The 20,701-nt window shown below is 40.7% G+C and overlaps 1 protein-coding gene across 10 annotated transcripts in view; it reads left to right on the forward strand.

The window, feature by feature from the left end:
• SGSM2 (small G protein signaling modulator 2) overlaps positions 1-20,701 on the forward strand; it is an 80,290-nt gene that overhangs the window by 47,833 nt on the left and 11,756 nt on the right. For 6 of the 10 annotated variants that reach the window (XM_068909889.1, XM_068909894.1, XM_068909893.1 and 3 more), the window contains 13 exons: positions 2,329-2,396; positions 2,897-3,042; positions 3,479-3,613; positions 4,771-4,895; positions 5,983-6,050; positions 7,940-8,103; positions 8,673-8,802; positions 10,252-10,386; positions 13,799-13,949; positions 14,531-14,595; positions 15,076-15,221; positions 15,672-15,800; positions 19,852-20,034. In XM_068909889.1, the coding sequence (XP_068765990.1) occupies positions 2,329-2,396; positions 2,897-3,042; positions 3,479-3,613; positions 4,771-4,895; positions 5,983-6,050; positions 7,940-8,103; positions 8,673-8,802; positions 10,252-10,386; positions 13,799-13,949; positions 14,531-14,595; positions 15,076-15,221; positions 15,672-15,800; positions 19,852-20,034 (1,645 nt within the window). The remainder of the gene's footprint in view (positions 1-2,328; positions 2,397-2,896; positions 3,043-3,478; positions 3,614-4,770; positions 4,896-5,982; positions 6,051-7,939; positions 8,104-8,672; positions 8,803-10,251; positions 10,387-13,798; positions 13,950-14,530; positions 14,596-15,075; positions 15,222-15,671; positions 15,801-19,851; positions 20,035-20,701) is intronic. The other 4 variants (XM_068909892.1, XM_068909891.1, XM_068909895.1 and 1 more) reach the window with 4 other exon arrangements.

Genomic DNA, 20,701 nt, shown 5'->3' on the forward strand with positions numbered 1-20,701 from the left:
TCATTTGAAAACAGTCCTTTGGAACTGTAGCTAGTCAGGAAAGAAGGTGCCCCTTGTAGCTGAAAGGAGGGGAGAAGAGGTTAGAACAGAAAGAGCTAAGGGCATAAAACCTTAGGGTTGTGCAGAAAGCTTCTTTGAATCCTGTTTCCTTTTTGGAAACAAAAGCCTTGTGTAAAGTGATTCTTCTCTTGCAAGGCCAGAGAAGAGCTTCAGTGCTTTATGGATATAATCCACAGGGACTCTCTAAGAGGAAAAGTCAAGTCCTCTCTATTCTATCATCACTTCCTACTGTTCAGCATTAGTTTTGTTTTCCTAAGAGGTTCTTCTTAACTGCCCTTTGTGCCTTTCTGCCTTCCCATAACTGATAAAGAAGAATTAGGGAGCGCATTGGGGACAATTTCCCACAAGAAGGAAAAGGTAGAAATCCAGAAGTTTGGTTTGGACTGGTCACAGAAAAGAAAAAGAGAATGGAAGAAAGGTCTCTGTGGTGTTCAAAAAACTGTTCCTCTGGGATATCTAACCTCAACTTGTTTAAAGAGCTGTGTGTAGAAGAGACAGCGAGAAGGATGGCTGTGTCCCATAGATACAGTTAATGAAGGAAATGCCCAGTGTATCACTATATGTGCTGATACGTGGATACAAGGATTTTTAAATTTCTTTTTCCACATAATCCAGCTGGAGACATGACAAGAGTTAGGTCTCAATTACTGTGTATTCATTACAATGAATTACTATGTATTCATTACTATGTATTGTAGATGTTCATTTTACTGGCTTCTCCATCCAAGCAAATGAGTTAGGACCAGGTCCTTAATTGTAGTTTGAGAACCTGACTTTCACTGCATAAAACATACCTCTTCAAATGGCTTGTTCTCATGCATTTTTGTGACATTATTGCTTCAATGCTCCATGTTGAAGTCCTTCAGCCCTTCTGTTCTTTAGGAAGAGAAGATGGTTTAGAGTTTGAGCCCCATCTAGTGGAAGAGGATAACGACAGATCAAGAAATTTGAGTGTTTGATTTTTGGCTCTGTGTTTTTTGTAAGTCAGCTTTGCCTGCTGTGGTGGGAAGGCTTTGGGGTCATTACAAGAGCTATTATTTGTAGTAGTTCATTGTTCTTGACAGTGTTTCAAGAATATTCCTCACAAATGGAAGAGATGTTTAAAAACGTGTGGATCTCTTGGTCTCTATGGAAAACTGGAAAATTGCTTGCAGAGATCTATTGTTTGTCTCCATATTGCATTAGTGCCCAAAGCCCCAAATCAAATATAGTGAGTAAACACATTTAGCAAAAGGCAAGCTCCTGCCTCTGAAGAGCTCAGTGTCAAAAATAGATGAGACAGAATGCACATACTAAGATAAAGTGACTTGCCTGAGATTACACAGTTGATCAGTGGCAGAATATGGATCAAAAGTAGAGGAGGTGGTCATTTGGTCATTTTATTAGGTATAGAAGTGTGGATTGTAGATTTGTTGAACTAGTTGTGGCGAAGCGCTGCAAAGATGATTAAGGACTTCTCACTTTCCATGCAAACCCAGCACAACTTTTCTTCTTCGGAGATCAGTACGTGAACCAGTCAGGCTCCATTAGAAAATACTTTTAGAAGAGATGCATGCATTGGTGATTTCCAGGTAATCCTATCATCTGCTTTTTCTCTACCTGTCAAGTTCAAGCAACATGAGGATTTTGGATCTCTTTGTTCCCATCTCTGGTGGTTTAGGTACCCAGTTTTGTTATATTGTGTGCGAGAAAGCGTATTTGATAATCACAGCTAAATGCTATTGCTGGAATTTGTACTGTATTAAAACTGAAATTAAAACCAAGCTTGGAAAATACGTTCTGCTTCAGCTTAGAAAATACCTTCTGCTTCAGCTTGTACACAGCGCTACAGATGTACAATCTAGATTTGAATTTCAGCCTTGGTAAAACTCTTAAGCCCTTAAACTCTTAAATCTTCCCTTTATACAGGTAAGTCAACTGTCTGAATTTGCTCTTGAAATGAGCGTTTGGCCTCAGTTTTTATTATGTTGCAAGTCTGACCTGGAATATCACTTCAGTAGTCATGCTTACCTCCTGCTTACACAATTGACTTCCACTGGACTACCAGGGGGGACAGCTGAAAATGCTGAAGGAATAATTATCAGGTTAACAGAGAAAGCCGCATGTATAGCTTCTCTCCCCTTACCTCTTTTGCCTTCTTACTTTCTGGTAAGCAAATGGTAATATGTCATATTTTCGAAGTTAACATACTCATGCTACTAGAAGATATAACAGGTTTTATAAATAACAGCTCGTGCTCTTAACTGGGCTCTAATCTTTTATTCCTAGTAAATATTATGAAAAAGAAGCTTTACTGGCAGATCCTGTTTGTGGCCCGATACTGGCTTCTCTCTTAGGTAAGTTCTTGCAGTGTTACTTCTTGTTATGCTGAAGAAATTGTTTCTTGAAATGTTTTGTGTTAGGACAGTGTTAAGAAAGATGACTTTTACCTGTGTATCATATAGTTTGACCATGTATAATAGAGCAATACAGGAGATTTGGGAGGGATTTTTATAAGAAAAATGGAGACCAATGATTTGTTTTTATTATTAATTATTGGTTAGATTAGAGAACAGAATGGAGATGTTTTTTACAGAATGCTTGCTAGCTGTGGAGTTTACAACTGCAAGTTGGAAGTTGGTATGGTATTGTATTCTCTAGCAATATTTTATACAGTCCTAGATAACAGGACCTGATATGTTATAATGTATTCTCTTTATGGAATGATCAGTAAGGGACCATTAATGTTCTCGTGATTTGAGAAGAAAATCTCACTATCAGTACTTGGCCTGCAGGATAGCAGTAGGTATATTTGCAAACAGACCTAAAAGGTTTCATTCCTGGACTGTGTTCTTAGTTGGACCATGTGCACTGGAATACACCAAGCTAAAAACAGCTGATCACTACTGGACGGACCCTTCAGCAGATGAGCTTGTTCAGCGACACCGGATTCATGGAGTTCATGGCCGTCAAGACTCACCTTCAAAGCGCCCAGCCCTGGGAGTAGGTATTTGCTGTGTAGCTATTTCTTAGCTACAGGTGCAGATTGACAATAGAAACAACCCCGGAGGGAGGAGATCTGAATTTAGAACATCCTTTCTTTTCTCTTCTGTAATGTGTCCTTGGCACATATTAGAAGTTCCTTTAGGCCCACCCATCCTCTTTATCCCTATTTAGAGAAATTTGAGATCCAGGACTAAATTCTGTGTCTTTTGACACTTGTGCATTGACCAGGTAGTTCACAAGAAATTATGGGCTGCCTCAGCCAGAGGTAAAGAGCCCAAGTCATTTTCTGCAAGGTCTCTTGGCTCCAGAAAGAAGGTCCTCTATGGAGATTGGTCTAAGTGAAATTGTTCCTGTTTTATTGGCCTATTGTCATTCTAGTCCTACCTGATCTGTCTTGAGAGTGACTGCTTTTGTGTATATCTGTGTGTGCTAGATCCGGAAACGGCATTCAAGTGGGAGCACATCAGAGGATCGCTTTGCTGCTTCAGCAAGAGAATATGTGGAGTCTTTACACCAGAATTCCCGAACGCACCTCTTGTATGGGAAAAACAATGTCTTGGTCCAGCCAGTAAGTACACTGAGTGTCAGGTCAATATACACAGCTGAGGCCTGACTGTGGTTTGAGAAGACAGTGGTATAGGTAAGATTCTAAATTAAGTTTATCAAGTACTGGCTCAGTGTCTCATCCTCAGGACCGTGCTACCTTCTCACTTGACTTCAGAATCCAGAGGTAGATTAAGATGGGATGAATGCTTTTATTGCCTAACCAATGTGAACTACGGAGTGGACTTATAGTTAGGGGTAGACATACTGAACTTTATTTCATAAACCCCGTGACTGTACTGTTTTTTTTTTGCCTCTAACAGCTATATTAATAGCAGTGTTTCTGGTGATAAGGTTTCCCTCAGCAGTTCCTAGATTATGCACTGCTCTGGAACATTTGGGGCATAGAGAGGCTAGAACACGAACGTTATAGTTACCCCCTTTGCCCTCTGAGACCTTGCTCTCATGCTTCCTGTAAGTCTTAATAAAAATTAAGTTACAAAAGCAAAACTCTTACTGCCTGTTTGTGGGAGGCTGTGGTTGCATCCTGTCTGCTAGGAGGGCATCATGTAATCCTGAAGGGAACTGAATCGATACTCACAGAAACCTGTGTTGTCTGGCTATTAGCAGAACAGGGTAGGCAGTAATGCGCATGGTGGACCAGGTTTCCCCTGCCTTTTTCTGCTGTTGTATATGTGATTGGGTATGACCCTCTTTCCTAAATTTGTGAATGAGGCTTCATCTTCACTGCCAAAAAGGTTCAAAGATCTTATTGTAAGATCTACTGAGAACAAAGTTGATAGCTTTCACTTGAGTGTAAGTTACTCAATTTGTCTTTAAAGAGGGCTTTTACTTCCCTATAGTTATGTGAACAAACCTCAGTGGCCTATCACTATTTGTAAGTCATGCTAAATCCTGTTAGCTGCATTCATTTGAAAATAGGTTTCTTGCACAACTTAAAGGCACAGTTGATGGAGGTGTGAAGGACCTGGAAGTCAAAATATGATTAGACCAATAAAAATAGGAAGTCTGGCATATACTGATTACAGTCAAACCTATTCGGCAGATGGAGTGCGCAACATTGAGGGAACTTGAAGATCTTGGAACTAGATGAATCATCAAAGGGTTTATAACAATAGGAGGGAATCACCTTGTCTTTCTGTGTGTTGTTTCTGTGAACAGAAAGATGATTTGGAAGCAATTCCTGGGTATCTCTCCCTTCATCAGTCAGCAGATAGTTTGACATTAAAATGGACTCCAAATCAGCTGATGAATGGAACCCTTGGCGATTCAGAGCTGGAGAAAAGGTAGCCGTTCCTTTTGGGAAAAGATGGGAAGCGTTTTCAGTGTTATTTCTTGTATCCTTGGCAATATGACATAAGTGTAACAAGACTGATTTAACTGAAGGGCTACTGAATAATACAGAAGTTGATGTCAGGCAGTTTGGGTTCTCTTCCTGTTTTACCGTGGATGAAGTGACCTTCCCAGGTCCTGTAATGCATTTTGTGTTAAAATGACAGGCTAGGAAAGAAGTGTAGGTGTAACCAAGACCCAGATGCAAAGCCCTCAGTGGAATTTAAATATATAATCACTGGAATTGAGGGGCATGAATTGGGACCTTTGGATCTTAGCCACTGTGATAAAACATGAAATTAAGTAACATGGTAACCCTCAAAAAGTGATCCCTGCAATGTCATTCTTTCTCATTAGATCAGTTATTCATCTAATCTAGCATTCTGCTTCAGTGGAAAGGCAGGTGAAGCCTTGTACCAGGCAGGTATGACCTCTCCTCAGGGAATGCATCCTTCAGCCCCAGAACAGTGCTCTCCAATGCTTAATTCACCCCTAGTCTTTTTTTTAAAAGTTCATCTGTATTTTTTTATAGAACTTTAATGAAGCCCTCAACCCTTGGATTTAGTGATGAATCCGGTCAAGGTTGTTCTCAGAAGGGTTGAGAGCTGCTTCCAGTATTTCATCTGTGTAAGCCTGGGCTCCAATGGATTTACATGCTGTTATCCATAAATTGCATATGGAAGATGAAACAGAACCTGGCTGTCCTGAATCCCAGCTACAAGGCCATCACGAATTCTGTGCCTTAGGCATTTTAACCTTAGCCAGAACATTGTTGTAACCTGGATGAGGGGGCAGGGGAAGGGAAGGGAAGGGAGGGAGGGGAGGGAGAAAGAGATTATGAAAAGGCTCGTGCCAGCTGTATCCACTGTGGAAAACTAGTTCCTTTCCCTTTTACTTCACTGTTAATTTCCCTTAATTGGCCAAATTTAATAAGCAGTTATTAACTTAGCAGAGTCTCTTTACTGGGTGCTTAGAATCATAAGCACTCCTGAATGTGGGGGGAAAAAAAAAAACTCCTGCACTTTTTTCCTTCCCTATTAGTGTTTACTGGGACTACGCGTTAATAGTGCCACTCAGCCAGATCGTCTGCATCCACTGCCATCAACAACGTAAGCATAAACCTTCTTCTCATGGGGGTGCCCCCAAGACCCCATTTCTGCCAGGTGAATGTTATTGCTGCTGATGCTGCTACTGTTTTATATGGGGTCTGTTAGGGGTTTATTGCAAAGGCAGCAGACTATTCTTCTTCAGATGTCTTCACTGAAAGACCTAGTAAGGACTTCTCTGCATAATACTGCTCCAGTTGTCTCTTGCTTTCTATGTTCAGTACGGCCCCGGGCCTGGCTTTTTTTTTTTTTTTTTCTGAAGCATCTAATATACTTCTGGGAAACTGTCAACAAGCAGAAATCAAACACAGATGCTTTGGATCTATAACAATGAGCCTCCACCAAATTACCACTACATGAAAAGGGAAGGAGGAAAAAAAATGAGGTCCATCAGCCAGGTCTGCAGTGGTATCATCAACTTGTAGAAAGGGACTGAGCAACCCTCCATTACAACAGAGTCTTGCCCTGCTCATTTGGTGTAAGTTGTAGGTGCTCAGGAGCTTTGAAAAATCAGGCCTCTGACCTCTGAATTCTGACTAACTCTTTCTGCTTAATGTAGGGAGAGGGATCTGGAACAAAATGTCTCTCCCACTGTTTTCCTCACCACAGGCTTTAAATCAAAATCACGGAGCAAAGACAGTGAACAGAAATTTTATCTGGAATCAGATCTGAATTACAGCATGTCCCCAGTTGGACTAAAAGACAGTTTGAACTAAGCGCCTGTTTTAAAAGACAGTCTATACATATTGCTTTAAAATATGTAAGCAGGAGAGCCTGAAGATCTCTGAAGAAACAGATCTCCCTTCCTCCCTCAATTACTTGTGTGTTCTCACTTTTAACTAGTTCTACCATGCCAGCTGAGACAGATGGAGATGAGCGTTAAAACCTGGAATCCTAGCTGGTAGAGGATGACGACTGCAACATTAGCTCAGGTCCATTTGCCTCACTTGGATCAGCTTCCCTATGACACTTTGTGTCTGTGCAGTATGTCACTGACTGGACAGATGTGTCACCAGTCCGCTTACGACAGTTCCTTAGAGAAAAGGGAATTAGATGGCAGAGGGATGTAATGTGACAGCCTTTGCTGTACTGCACTGAGGAGGCTGTTTCAGAAACAGGTGCCAGACATGCACACATTATTTTTGTTGTTTGCCCAAGACAACAGCCACTTGATGTTCTTGCCACAGCACCTCGCTACCAGACTGGAACTGACAAAACCATGCTATGAAACACATCCTGCTTTTGAAAGATCTCCCCTTCACTCAGATGGCTGTAGATGGCAGAGGGGTGTAAAGATCACAGGTAAAACTTTCAAAAGCACTCTGGTGAGTTATGTTTTTCATTCATTCACTTTTGGAAAAGGCAATTAAGAACCTAATTCACTTATGTGCTTTTGAAAATTACACTCAACATGCAGATTACTATGCTTAAAAGTACATCCAGAGCCCACAGTGGGTTTCCTTATTTGTGCTTATTTTCTAGTGACTGTGAAGGTGGATGAAAAGAATTTACAACAGGGAATATGACTTGTTGATTCTTACAAGAATAAAGCTCATTGCCTCTGACTATATCCATTAGATTAGGTTTTATTCTAAATTGTGTGTCCTCTGTCAATTTATGTCATATGCCAGAGACTTAGTGTCTTCCTCCTTTATTATTTATTATATTAATATTCATAATCACTTTAAATGTTTCTGCATGAGGACTGTCATAGTTTGTTCATATCTGAGCTTTTTTAAGACTAAAGGACTGAGGTCATCCCTAGATTACCCTGTGATTTACAACGCTTTTTTATCTGCTTAGAGACAGTAACAAATAAAACTTAATTTGTAAGGTAAAAGCAACAGAGATTCTGATGTAACAGCGTGGACTCTCCTTGTCCTCCTTTACAGCAGAAAGCAGAGGGACATTAGTCTTGGTGAGTCAGGATGGAACTCAGAGACCTCCACTGCACTTCCCACAAGGAGGTCACCTCCTCGCATTCCTTTCCTGTCTGGAAAATGGCCTTCTGCCTCGCGGACAGCTGGAACCACCACTTTGGTCCCAACAGGGCAAGGTACTGCCTTTGCTGATGAGCTGCTCGGGGTAGGGCTGATCTTACTGTCTTTGTGGAACAGTATCCTGCCATGCCAGGAACTACTATAAAGCAGCTGGAAATCAAGGTGGGAGGAAAAATAACTCTATTTAGTCCAACTTGACTGTTGTAGAGACAGTCTATAAAAATTGTTTATAGCTTTATTGCTGTATTGAGCTGTGAACTTCAGTCTCTTACGGTATCAGAATATGCATCTAAATGATAGGAACTGAGCCTCAAATGCACTGGGTCATACATGTTATCAGAGACTTGGGTTATTAAAGGAGCTGGTGACAAATTGCCATGGATTTCAAGAAAATGTTGTGTTTCAACTGCACAGAAAAATTGCATTAAGTACACCTAATCCACCTTGCATGTCTGATGCTGTAGGGTGTGTTGGCTTGCTGTTGTAGTGCTGATTTCTCCCATCGCCCTCTGCCAGCATTTAAAGTTTAGTTTTAAGATGCCAAAGGTCTAAAGCCCTTAGTTTGTTCTGCTCTATTTCTATTATTCTTTGGTAGCTGAATGTATGGGATCATTATTTTCCATAGGGTAAAGTATTTCCAAAGCTTCGAAAACGGAACAGCAACAAATCAGTGGACCTAGAGGAAGTGCCAGTTGAAGACAGTGCTACAGACTATGTGTTCAGAATTATCTATCCAGGACACAAGCATGATAACAGTAAGTGCTTTTGTTCTGCTTTGTTACAAAAAAACAACTAAGAAAACCTTGAAGTGATATCCTGGGAAATAAGATAAAAAACAAGCCAGGTTTTTGTAGAAAAAAATCTGCCAAATTTCATTGCTGGATAACTGTGATCAACAGGTACAGCTTACTATAGGTTTCCTTAATGCAGTAAAACTTTTGTTATCTTAGTGGAAATGGAGTGGAGGGGGGAATCTTATTTGCATTTACTCTGTGTTTTGCAGAGGAAGTTTTCAAAATACTCCCCTGGGCTTGCAAACTGAGACCAAAAGCAAAAAGATTGTGTTTGACTAGCCAAGAGCAGTTTTGCTCACAAGTGAGGATAGTTTTTATTGGCCATGCTGCTTGCTCATAATGTTGCTATTAGAAAAAAAAAAAAAAAAAACATAAAACTGGACTCTTAAAGTACCCTGAGAACTCCCTGGACTGAGTTTTCCTGGCTTGGAAGCAAGAACTTAACAATGGATAAATAAAGGAAACTAAATGAATTCCCAAGTACCAAACCACCTCATGTCATCAGTGAATCTAAATTTCTTACATGCGAGAAGGCATTTGAGCTAGTTCTCAAACAGCATGTTCAGTTTTATTCCCCTTGGCAAATAAGCAAGTAAGAATTTACCAGGCAGATCAGGCCCTAAAGTTTACACAGGATTTGGCTTGACTGTTCATATTGGGACTTACTGCAGCTGAAAGAGCAGAAAATCTCAGCTAAACCCTTCTTACCCCAGGGACTGAACCACAGTGGTGGCCATGCTTTATAAGGGCCTCTGAATTTGCACAGGTAAGTTCTCTTTCGTGCGTGCACACATGCACACAAACACACGTACCCCCCCAGCAAAAGCATGTTTGCCATTTGCCTAGGCCAAGGGGACCGCAGATTCTGTGAGCGTACTCGGCACAGACCTGCCTGTGGAGTGTAAGACATAGCTGGCTTCTGCCTTATGCTTCCTTAGGCGTAGGCCTGTACTATGCATGTTTGCAGTGCCAGACAGAGCTGAGGACCAGACTGTTTCCTGCTCAGATGCATCTGGCACAGGTTATCAGAGTGGAAAATAGGCCACAGCATTGATTTGAGCATGGTGAAGGAGGGAAGCTAGTTGGAGACTTGAATTCCCATGGAGTTTTGCTTAAAAGCATACTCGCCTACCGCAGGCTGGCCCTGGGACCTTTCTCCGTTGTCATGACATGACATCTGTGCACCGGGAATACAGCCCATGCACAGTCAAAAGCTGGCCTGTGTTTGGGTGGAGCATGTTTTTTCTGTAAGAAACTCATCTTTCCTACTCACTCACACAGGAGCTTATGCCCTCAAGAAGAAGGCAGGATTCAACCCCTTTTGATTTTGCTGAACGTGTCCTTTTGAGCTTTCCCGCAGAACCAAGTTCTCTCTTCTTATGCTCCTCTTTCACTATTTTCTTTGAGCAGTAACTATTAACTACCACCACTTAGCTGCCAGCCGCTCTGCCTCTGTTGACGATGACGAGGAGGAGGAAGATAAGCTACACGCAATGCTATCAATGATCTGCTCTCGGAACCTCACAGCTCCTAATAGGATGAAAGGTTTTTATCCTCCTCCCGCTGTGTCCCAGAGCTCTGTTGCAGCTCGTTCCACTGATGCATACAACAGTGTTGGCATTATTACAGGGCAAAACATTTCACTTCCACCTTGAGATTAGGGGACTTAGTTGAATGCGCAGAGAGGCTGGGAATATGCTCACAACCCACAGAAAGTGGAAACAGCAACATCTTCCCTCTCCTTTGAGTGTCTGTGCTGCTGAACAAACAAACCTTCTCTCCTTCCAGATCATTCCTGTCCCCACCTTCATAAAAGGTTATAAATACTAGATGTTCACAGAGGAGAGTGAGGGACTGTAACAGGCCTTTGTATTCTTCCTCCTTGAATTATGTGTACAGTTTAACAGACTGGAGAGAGCAGTCTTATACAGGAAAAGGTCAGAGGTGCACTGTTACAGCAATAGTACACTGTGCTGGGCAAAGTCAGGAACGGAGCATGCCTGTGTGGACAGAACAGGGAGGACAGAAGTGTAGTGAATGTAATATGAGCCCTGGGATGGTGCAAGTGTGCATGCTTCCACACCCCGGATAACTCTACGATGGACTAGCAGAGTGCGGAAAAGATAGTACGGAGGCCAATGTTGTGTGGTCAGGTGCTTTCATTGCACCTCTTGTATTCATAGGCTAGGTGGGTTTCAGATGATCAGCTGCAAGATTCTCTGTTCTCTGAAAATGTATCATCTCATTCTTTTCCTGAAGCCATTCATAACAGATGTATTAAGTTGCCACTCTCAAGACGTGGATTAATTAGCAAGCATTCAGGATCTAATAGTGTAGTTGTGGAGACTGCTAAGTACTCCCTTCCTCAAAGGAGGAAGCTGAATGGTGTATAAAATAATCCATTCAGTGTTACAAAACCCTTGTGGATAGCTGGTATTTTAAGAATTGCAGTTGATTAGAAGACAGGCAGGAGATGTCCAGGTCTGTCCACTACTTCAGCTGAAATCCCTCCCTCCTCCAGGCTTACCAGTTACTGCAGTTTCCATACCAACAGACTCTTGGCCTCGATATCTTTTGAGTGAATGTGACAGATCTGGCATGCTTCTGTTATAATCAAAGAGCAGCTTCTGCTTCTTCCTGATAACTGGAGTGTAGCAGTAAGATCAGAAAGTTCTCTGTATACCAACAGGCTCTAAAGTAGCTGTCAGGAATTGGACATCTGCAGAGGAAATAAGGAGAAGAGCTACTGCTTACAAGTTTGTTTCTTTGTCTGTATTTTTCATTCATTTCATTGCTTTAGCATGAATGTGGTTTTTCTGGTGCTTCTGTTCCCCAGTATCTCAAATCTGCGAAAACACAATGTATCTTGAATCAAGATAAGACACTCCCATACCTTGAAATAGCACAACAGGGAGTTTAGTTCCAAATGGATGTTATCTCTGTTCTGGTGAAACTGGCTGTAGGAGAGAAAAGTTGCCCTGCATCTGTTTAGTGCTTAAGTTCTGTTCAGATAGGATTTGAACATGTGTTTAGTGATCCTTCTAATTTCTCATAGGTTGCCCACACACTTATTCCAATATACTAACCTCTAACTGATAAAGCCTAGCCCAAGTTAATAAAGAGTTCTTGGAAGTTATGGATGAGAGGAAATTCAGAAATGCAGTCTTTCCCATGAAGAAAGGTACTGTTTCAGGAAGTTCCTGTATGTCTTAAGTGATCATGTCTTATGTGGATGATAACAGAAAAGGAGGAGGTCTAACACTGCCACATATACAAGTATAAGGGTAATGCTGTGATCTAAAATATAACAAATACGATTCAGTCTTTAGCCAGGTGATGGAAATGTTAAATCATCCTACCAGAGCAGCTGTCGGATATCTGGCTTATTTTTTTTATCTTAAGGTAACAGTATAGTTAGGATTATGTCTGCTATTTGAGTAGTGATTCTTGCTGGTGAACTAGATCGGATTGGCTGTTACCTGTCCAGCAACATCCTTTTTAAATAATGACAACACTGTTGTAGAAGGTTTGCTAGCTATTTGCTTTTACATTTTGCAACATGCTTGACTTTTGCATGTAGCTGAAGTTAACAGATAACACCACTACAATTAAATAAAAGATGCTGTTCACTCTAATTCTTCACTAATTCAGGTACCTTTCATCTGAATCTTTAGGTTCTGTGGGGTTCTTTCCTTGTTTCTTTAAAACAAAATCTAAACAAAACTGAAAAACCCACTTTTTTTGTCTGTAGAGGGGAGGCAAAACATAATGATTTAAAAATGTTTGTCCAATGGTTTTTATTTGAACCAAATGAGAAGCTGTAATAAATACTGGGTCATTCAGCTCCTTCCTGAAGAATTAAGGTGAAGAGCATTTTTGCATCACACTTTGTTTTGTGAAGTGAAACACACATGACTGCTTCCGCATGAGCCTGTGCTTTTTCTGTTAACAAATGTTCTTATTCCACTCCTTCCTCACCTATGCCCACTTTCCGATAGGCGCTACTAAAATGCTTTATGCTACCTTAATTTAAAATGCATGAGATGGTTTGGATTTCCCCCTACCACCCAACTTACCTATGTTTTAAAAGCACGGCCCAGGGGACTGAATTTTGCTTACAAATGTTAATTCAGTGACATCCAATATTATGGCATTTGCCTTAATTTTAATCATGGGTGAGCTGAAAGGCCAGTTATTTATTATAAAACAAAAACCCAAAAGCTCAGATGCCAGCTGTGAAGGGTGAAGAGCTGAAGCCAAGCTTTCTAAAGGCAACTGGTGTTTTGGGGGTGCCTTACTGAAACAGATTAAAAAGCAAATAGATTAGATGAAGCAGGCATAACTCGAGAAGCTGCATTGTACTGTTGGATCACATCTTCCTCCAGAGTATCCTACTTTTACAAACATACTGCTGACTTCAGTAGGACTTGAAATATCCTTCTCTGCTAAATGTTTTAGGATCTGGTTCCAAGTAAGCATCTAAAGAAGCATCTTCTGAAAATAATGGAGTCAATTTTACTTAATTTCTTTTATGCTAAACTTTCACTCTAGCTGGACTAGCAGTTAAATGGCTGCTCTAGGAACTGCAAAGTGAAATTCTAAGACCTGTATTAAACAGAAGGTCAGGTTAGATGATCTCTTTTGGCCATAAACAGCATTACACAAGAACCTGTTTTAATTGTCATTACAGCACCCTTTTCTCTGTTCTCTTGGAACATAATCTGGGCTGTGCATGGGGAAGAAAGGAGAAAATCATGAAGAGATTTGGCTAAGTGGCCATGCACAACATGATGTGCTGAGAGCAATATTTCTGAGGTAACTAGGACTGTGCTCTCCCCTTTTGGGAATCAGGGTTTAGAGCCTGCTGAGAAGTAAAGCATGAAGCCATCAGGATGCATAGAAGGAAGAGGGGGAAGGAAGAAAAAAAGTTGATGGCCTGCTGTTTTTCTTTCTCCAGACACCAGTGAAATGATAGAGATGCAAGGCTTTGGGGCAAACTTGCTTTCATGGCAGCTGGAGCATTGTAGCCAAGGCTCCTCGTGTCTCTCCTGCTCAACAGGCAGCTCTCCATATGATATACCCAACTGTTGCAACTGCATCCATGATAGGTAAGCAAGCTGTGCAGACAGCTTACCTGGGAAGCTTTGTGCATGCCACAGTTAAAAGCCAGGGAGGATTTACTAGTTGCAGCACCAGAGACAAAGAATAGCAATTTTCAAATAGTACCTCAAGACAAAAAAAATGGAGTTATACAGGGAAAAATTGAGTTTATTGAAAAAGCCATTACCCTATTCTCCCATCCCTTCTGCTCTCAAGTCACACTTTGATAGAAAAATTGCAACCCTTTCTTTTGTCTAGTTTAATACAATTCAGTTCTGGAAGCAGTTTATTTGATGATAACAGCAAGTCATTAACAATTACAATGAAAGGCAACAACTCATCTAGTTTAACAAGGACCTTTACAATATACCTGTAGCAGTTGTAGCTAAACGCATAAGATGAACATGATTTGGGCCAAAATTCTGGTGGGAAAATGCTTTTGAAAGTATAATTTTCCATTATTGTTGTCCTTTAGCTAAATAAAACTTGGCAAAAAGAAAGAATTGTTATGTATGGATCATATGGATTAGGCATACAATTCCTAATGACCTTTGTTTATGTGAACTTTCATGTTAATGTATCTCCACAGAACTCCATTAAAGATGTTGTGTGAAAGCATGAAGAGACAAATAGTTTCCAGAGCCTTTTATGGATGTAAGTGAAGCTTCTTTTATGCAACTCTTGTGGTACCTGTATGCTTATCTAAACATGGGTATCAGGCCAAGTTTTGGTATCAGGCCATGTTTGTTTTAGAAAGCAGCCCAAACCCAAATTTATTGTTGGCTGTTATCTTTACCAAGTGAGTCATATGACTGATCATGACCCAGGTATTGTAACTTCATAATTCCAGTATTTGTGGCTTTTACATAAGCAACTGAGGCATACTGAAGGTACAATGTAATTGTATGTTGCAATGTAATACTCTACTTCGTTTTTCTTGTCTGTGTAAGATTAAATTAATCTTTGGCTCCATTGTAATTCTTCCTTTTTATACAGTACAAATGCAAGCTTACTTCACATAGGAATATTAGTGGCAGGTTTAAAATGTCATAGCTTCATCTTCACAAAGGGGCTGTTAGTATTATGTAGACTGCTGACTTATAAAGTCTTACCTCCTCCTTTCCCCAACCACAGGGCTTGCTTACTGCCGCCATTTGTCAACAGTACGAACACATCTATCTGCGCTTGTGAACCACACTATTATTCCACCTGACAAACCAGCCAGTGCTTCAGGAGGCCTGACTAAAGAGGTCTGGAGCAAGTATCAGAAGGACAAGAAGGTAAATAAGAGAATACCTTTATGAGCATTAAACAAGCTCCAACATGCTGTTGTAGCAAGCACAGTATTTCTTAGAATGGACACTATGAATCATTAATGGTGCTATCTAGGCTTTCTGGGATGATCTCTAGTGAAAATGAGTCTGTTCTTACAGTCTCTTTTCTTTTGCTTCTCTCATGATGGCAAAGATATCAATTAACATCAAAGCAAATGGTCTCATGGTGACTCTAATCTATGCAAAATTAGATGATTTTCATGGGAGATATTACAGCTTTCCATATGAGACTGGATTTGAATTAGGGCCTTAAAGCCATACCTCAAGTTATGAAAGTTATTTAGTGCCCTGGGTGCATTTCAGTGTCTTTTTACTTGGAATTAAGTGTATATGATTATGCCTGAGGAAAATAAAAATGTATTGCCTTCACATACCTCTTTCTCCTGACTGCTGTAGAATTACAAGGAACTGGAATTACTAAGAAGAGTTTACTATGGTGGGGTACAGCATGAGATTCGAAAGGAGGTATGGCCATTCTTGTTAGGCCACTATAAATTCGGCATGGCCAAAAAGGAAATGGACCAGGTAAGTTCAACTTTCCGGAGACGTGAGTTACATCTGCAGGGTCGGTTTTGTTTTGCTAAATAGCAGGTGTTAGTATTTATTATTAGTTAATATTCCTAAGGGAAAATGCTACTGAAAACAAGTGACACAGTAGCTGGGTATGTAGCTTAGTAGATGGGGTACGAATCCCTTGCTGCTTATCATCTCTTAAAATCATTAAAAGGAGATTCTTTACTAAGTCAGGACATCTGCATTTAGTCTCCAGCTGTGACATGCTTGCCCTGAGAAAATCCTGTTCTCCCATATTCTTCATCTATAAAATGGGGGTGGTGACATTTGGATAGTAGTTTAAGTAATTTCTCTTTTATGTGTACTGACTGAGTTATATTTAAACGCTCTTTGAAATACTACTCTATGTGGTACCACGTTTGCATGTTTGGACTTCTGTTGGAGCTATTTGAACAGCCCAGATGTATCTTCTGAAGTGCACTAGGAGTTACTGTCTGGAGGCTAAAAATACCCAAAGGAAGGCTTGGATTGTAAGTTCATTAGGCTTTTCCTAGACATATATAAGATGTGCATCTTCAACACACAAGATGCAGTCTCAGATGAGCCATTTTTCCTCTTAATATCTCCCATGCTGCTGCTAACAGTAATCAATAAATAATTTTCTATGTTATGTCACAGCCCTATTTCACAGAGTTGGAAATTTGACTTTAAGTATATAGTGTTCATTAATGAAGCCATAATTTGCCTATCTACCAGTTAGGTTAATATTATTTACCTTTACTAATCTGTTTATAGCAATACCAACCTTTTATTTCTTTGCTGTGTGTTTTCATTTGTTGTAATTACTGGGGAAAAGCCTTGATAATAAACCAGACCAGTAACAAACAGATAAAGCCAGATATGGAGAGACGCTGGGCAAAACAGGGCAAACAATCATGCCTTCGCTCAGCAAAGCTTACGGAACAGAAACTGGATGTAGACCTAAGCCAGACTATGAGGAAAAAACACAGCAATACTCCTGTTCCTTACTCCCATATGCTTTCCTTAAGCATCTACTAGGCTAGAGGAGCCTTTACCTGATCCAATATAGCTGTTCTTATGACTGCTCTGTGGCATTTTTATCACAGTACTGAGCCTAAGCTAATACATTACCCTTAAGTGAAGCTTAATAGGCCCAGGCACATACGGTAATGCAGCTTTAGAGCTGACTTATATGCAGAGCAAGAACTTAAGCGTAGACCTACTATGATGAGCAGATCAGGTAGTGCCAACATTGGTTTAGGTCTGCTGCAGTCCTTGGGCTCATATGTACTGGGAACGCCAGTCTGCTATTAGATACCCTAACGTTACTGCTAGTCTCACTCCTTAATTGTTGAGGAGAGGGAAATTCTCCTTATCAGAGTCTTAGGGCTACAGCAGGACACTGCTGGATTTGTATGTCAATAAAACATTGCTTTTGACTGACATTAAGAATTGCCCAAAAGTTTGCTGAACTGTCTAGAGCAGTAATGAGGGTTGCCCTGAAATGCAATTAACTCGTTAATCTGCTCTCCTGTTTGTGTTATTGCCAGGGAGGTAGCACTCATGCAGTGGCTGATCTTGTTCTGGAACAGACTAAATGGATGAGGAGTGGTTTGTATATCAATACGAGAACGTTTGGCATTTGCTAACTCCCAATTATTTTATATCCCAAGGGGCCTATGAGCAGCTGCAGATCACAAAGGCAGTCTGGCTTAAAGCCTTCCAGTTGAAAAGTTTCGCTTCCAAACCATGGGCACTTTCTAAGCATTTTTCTTGCTAAGGCAATTTGTCTTGTTTTTCTTCACACTAATCTTCATAAAACAGTTCTGAGCACAGATGGAGAAATACACCCCTTTAACTGTTCAAACTGGGTCACAGTCCAATTTCTTCACCTTTAATCCAGTTACCTTTGGTTTAGATGTTTCCTTCCTTAATGTCTAATCTGAATATAAGGTGTATAGCAAGAAAGTTCCACTGAGCACTCCTTAGGCAGCTTCCTGCCCTCCAAAGATGTCAGCACTAGAAGAACACCACTTCTGAAACCACCTAAGGTGCTCCTTATCTCCTGAAGGCCAGGCAAACTGCCTGAGAGAAGTGAATCCAGATATTCAGCCAGGCTGATACACTGCCATAGCCCTGCTGGGAGGCATGTCTGTTCTAGAGAAGTACTTGTCTCACCATCCCTTTTCTGCATACAGTACAAGAACAGACAAGAAGTGCTTCTAGAGCACGGTGTGGACTTTTTCCTTAACTCTTATTGCCTTGGTGAAAAAGGGAGGACCCTTTGAAACACTTCTATAAAGTTAATTCAGAACTTCAGCAGCAGTAATCGAGCTAAACTGCAGCACCTCCTGATGCAGTGTGAATTTATTACATTTGCATTTGGTTCTCCGTTCATTATTCTTTTTTTTTTTTAAACTCATGTTTCCAAAAAAATATTGGCTAATATTGGCTAAGCTCTTAATAATATTAAGAGCTTTCTTGCTATAGACTGCATTTTACTGTCTCTGTTCTCCCCAGGTATACGAACCACCAGATTTATGATCCACATAGAGAAATAGATAGTCTGGAACGAGACACTTAGAGCAGGAGATCTGGAGCCACAAATCATGGATTCTAGCCCCAGCTTCAAAGGGCACGCATATATATACATCTAGAACATAAGAGATCTGGCAAGAAGAGAAAACTTGAGTCTATTTGTACAATAGGAATTACACTAAATTAGGAAAGACATGTTGCAGGGTATAAAACAACTGATCTGCAGAATACTAGCTCCTGTAGGCTATTTTTCCCTTGGTTTGTACCATACCAACACACGGGTGTTCCCAGCCTTGCCTGGAGTTCCTATGAGCTACTCAGCACCAATAGTAAATAACAGTAATAACTGACTCCTTAAAGAAATAGGCTGTTGGACTCTAAATAAAGCTTCCTATTGAATGTAAGTCTACTAAATGAACAAGATGAGAACAGTCATGACATTAGCATGTATGGCAAACTTCTAATGTCTTTAACTGAAGTCAACCTGGATGATTTATCGTCTTTGCCTTCTGATGATATTTTTGCAGTCATCCATCAGTATCTAGGGCACTCCCGAACATGGCTGTCCTCCAGCCTTCCACTAACTGTTGTATTTTGTGATTTATGATTCCACAGCTACCTTAAATGACAAATAGCCTGCAGCTTTTAGCATGAATGCTCTGGTAGCAACTCCAGCCAGCAGAGTCCAGAGCCTGGAGCCAGCTCACAAGTGTGGTTTCTCTTCAGCTCTTGACAAGTGACAGAGCGCTAAAATTACTACATGTCTCTTAATAGCCCAAAGGGGTTTTCTGTGTCTGTCTTTCAACAGAAGAAGCCAGCAGTGGCAAAAATCTATTATATTGCTATGGGAACCAGAGTGGTTCCCCCAGCATCTGGCTATGTGCAGTGCAGCCATAAGACTGGGTATGTGAGCTGGTATTTCTGTTGTTTAGGAGTCTTTTCCAGCATCTAATCGTGTACAGGCTGATGTCTATAAACATATGACTTGTAATTCATTACAGGGACTTATGTTAGAGGTGGAAAAGAGAAGGAGTTGGGAAGAAAGTTTAATGACTTTTAAATTTAAAGGAACTTAAAAGGCTTATTCCTTATTTAAAGGAATAAACCAGTTAGAGCTAGCTATTGTTCCATCAGATTGCATCTGACTCCTATGTGAGTTTTCACAAGGAAGCCACTAACATCTTTTGTTCTTTTCTGAACAATGGCGAAGTGCTGCTGATAACATATATACAAAGCTATATGAATCTTTTCTGCCCTCTACAGTGATAACTTATTCCCTGCAATCAATGTCCAACTGTCCCTTTCTTTGCAACATCTTATTCTTCCAGTCGCTGCATTTTCCAGTCACAGTGATTTCTGCTCTAGCAAGAGGGCTTCAAGTTCCTTCAGGTTTCTGGTTTGAGCCATTACACTTGTTTTATTCCTCCCTCTCCTGGCTTCCATACATCTTTTAATGCCATCTCTCAGGGAGGACCAGTATTTCAGTATGTCTGTCTGTCTGCAGGTGGATGAAGACATTGCCCTCCGGTATCAGAAGGTCATGGCTGAGTGGAAAGCCTGTGAGATCATTGTAAAGCAGCGAGAGAAAGAATCTCATTCTGCCACGTTGGCAAAATTTTCATCAGGCAGCAGCATTGATAGCCATGTCCAGCGACTGATTCACAGGGACTCCACCATCAGCAACGATGTAAGTGCTCCATTCCCATTCACTGGTACAAGGCAGTGTGGGAGGCTTAGTATTTACCCAGGCACAGCCCAGGGAAGCAGAGACTTAGGTTAGAAGTAGACACAGCTCCATCAGTCTGGAGCTACTTGATTCTTCCTGTAGAGAATTTGGATCTGTAGCCTCTCAATAACATATCTAAAAATGAGCCTGTATTTTGCATAATCTATAGGCGTTCTTAACTAGGACCTGTCTAAGGAGCTTTAAGGTTCACCAACTACAGAAGATCCTTCTCTCAATAGCAATATAGCTTCATAGACCTCTTATTTGTAGGTCATTTATTCAAATCTAGCATAGAGCAAAAGACTGCCACCATTAAAGCGTATTTTTGTTTCTGTCCTGTCTGTGATTGAGAGGTTGGGGTGCTCTTATTTTGGAAGAGGGGACCTTTGTCAATTTAGGGCAAGATGTTAAGCATTAGACAGTCTATAGATTATAGTCATATGGTTGGACAAAAGATTTGATGTGCGGGGATTGGTATCTCCGTTGCCAAAAAAGTTTCTGGCCATTCATTACTTATGCAGACTTTGGACAGTTAGCCAACTAATTTCACTAAGGCAACAGAAAATACAACTTGCAATAGTTCAGTAAAGATGTCTTAGCAAGAGAAGAGGAAAAGCAGTTGCACAGT

The sequence above is a fragment of the Struthio camelus genome, chromosome 16 (assembly GCF_040807025.1).
Source record: "Struthio camelus isolate bStrCam1 chromosome 16, bStrCam1.hap1, whole genome shotgun sequence".
Lineage (NCBI taxonomy): Eukaryota > Metazoa > Chordata > Aves > Struthioniformes > Struthionidae > Struthio > Struthio camelus.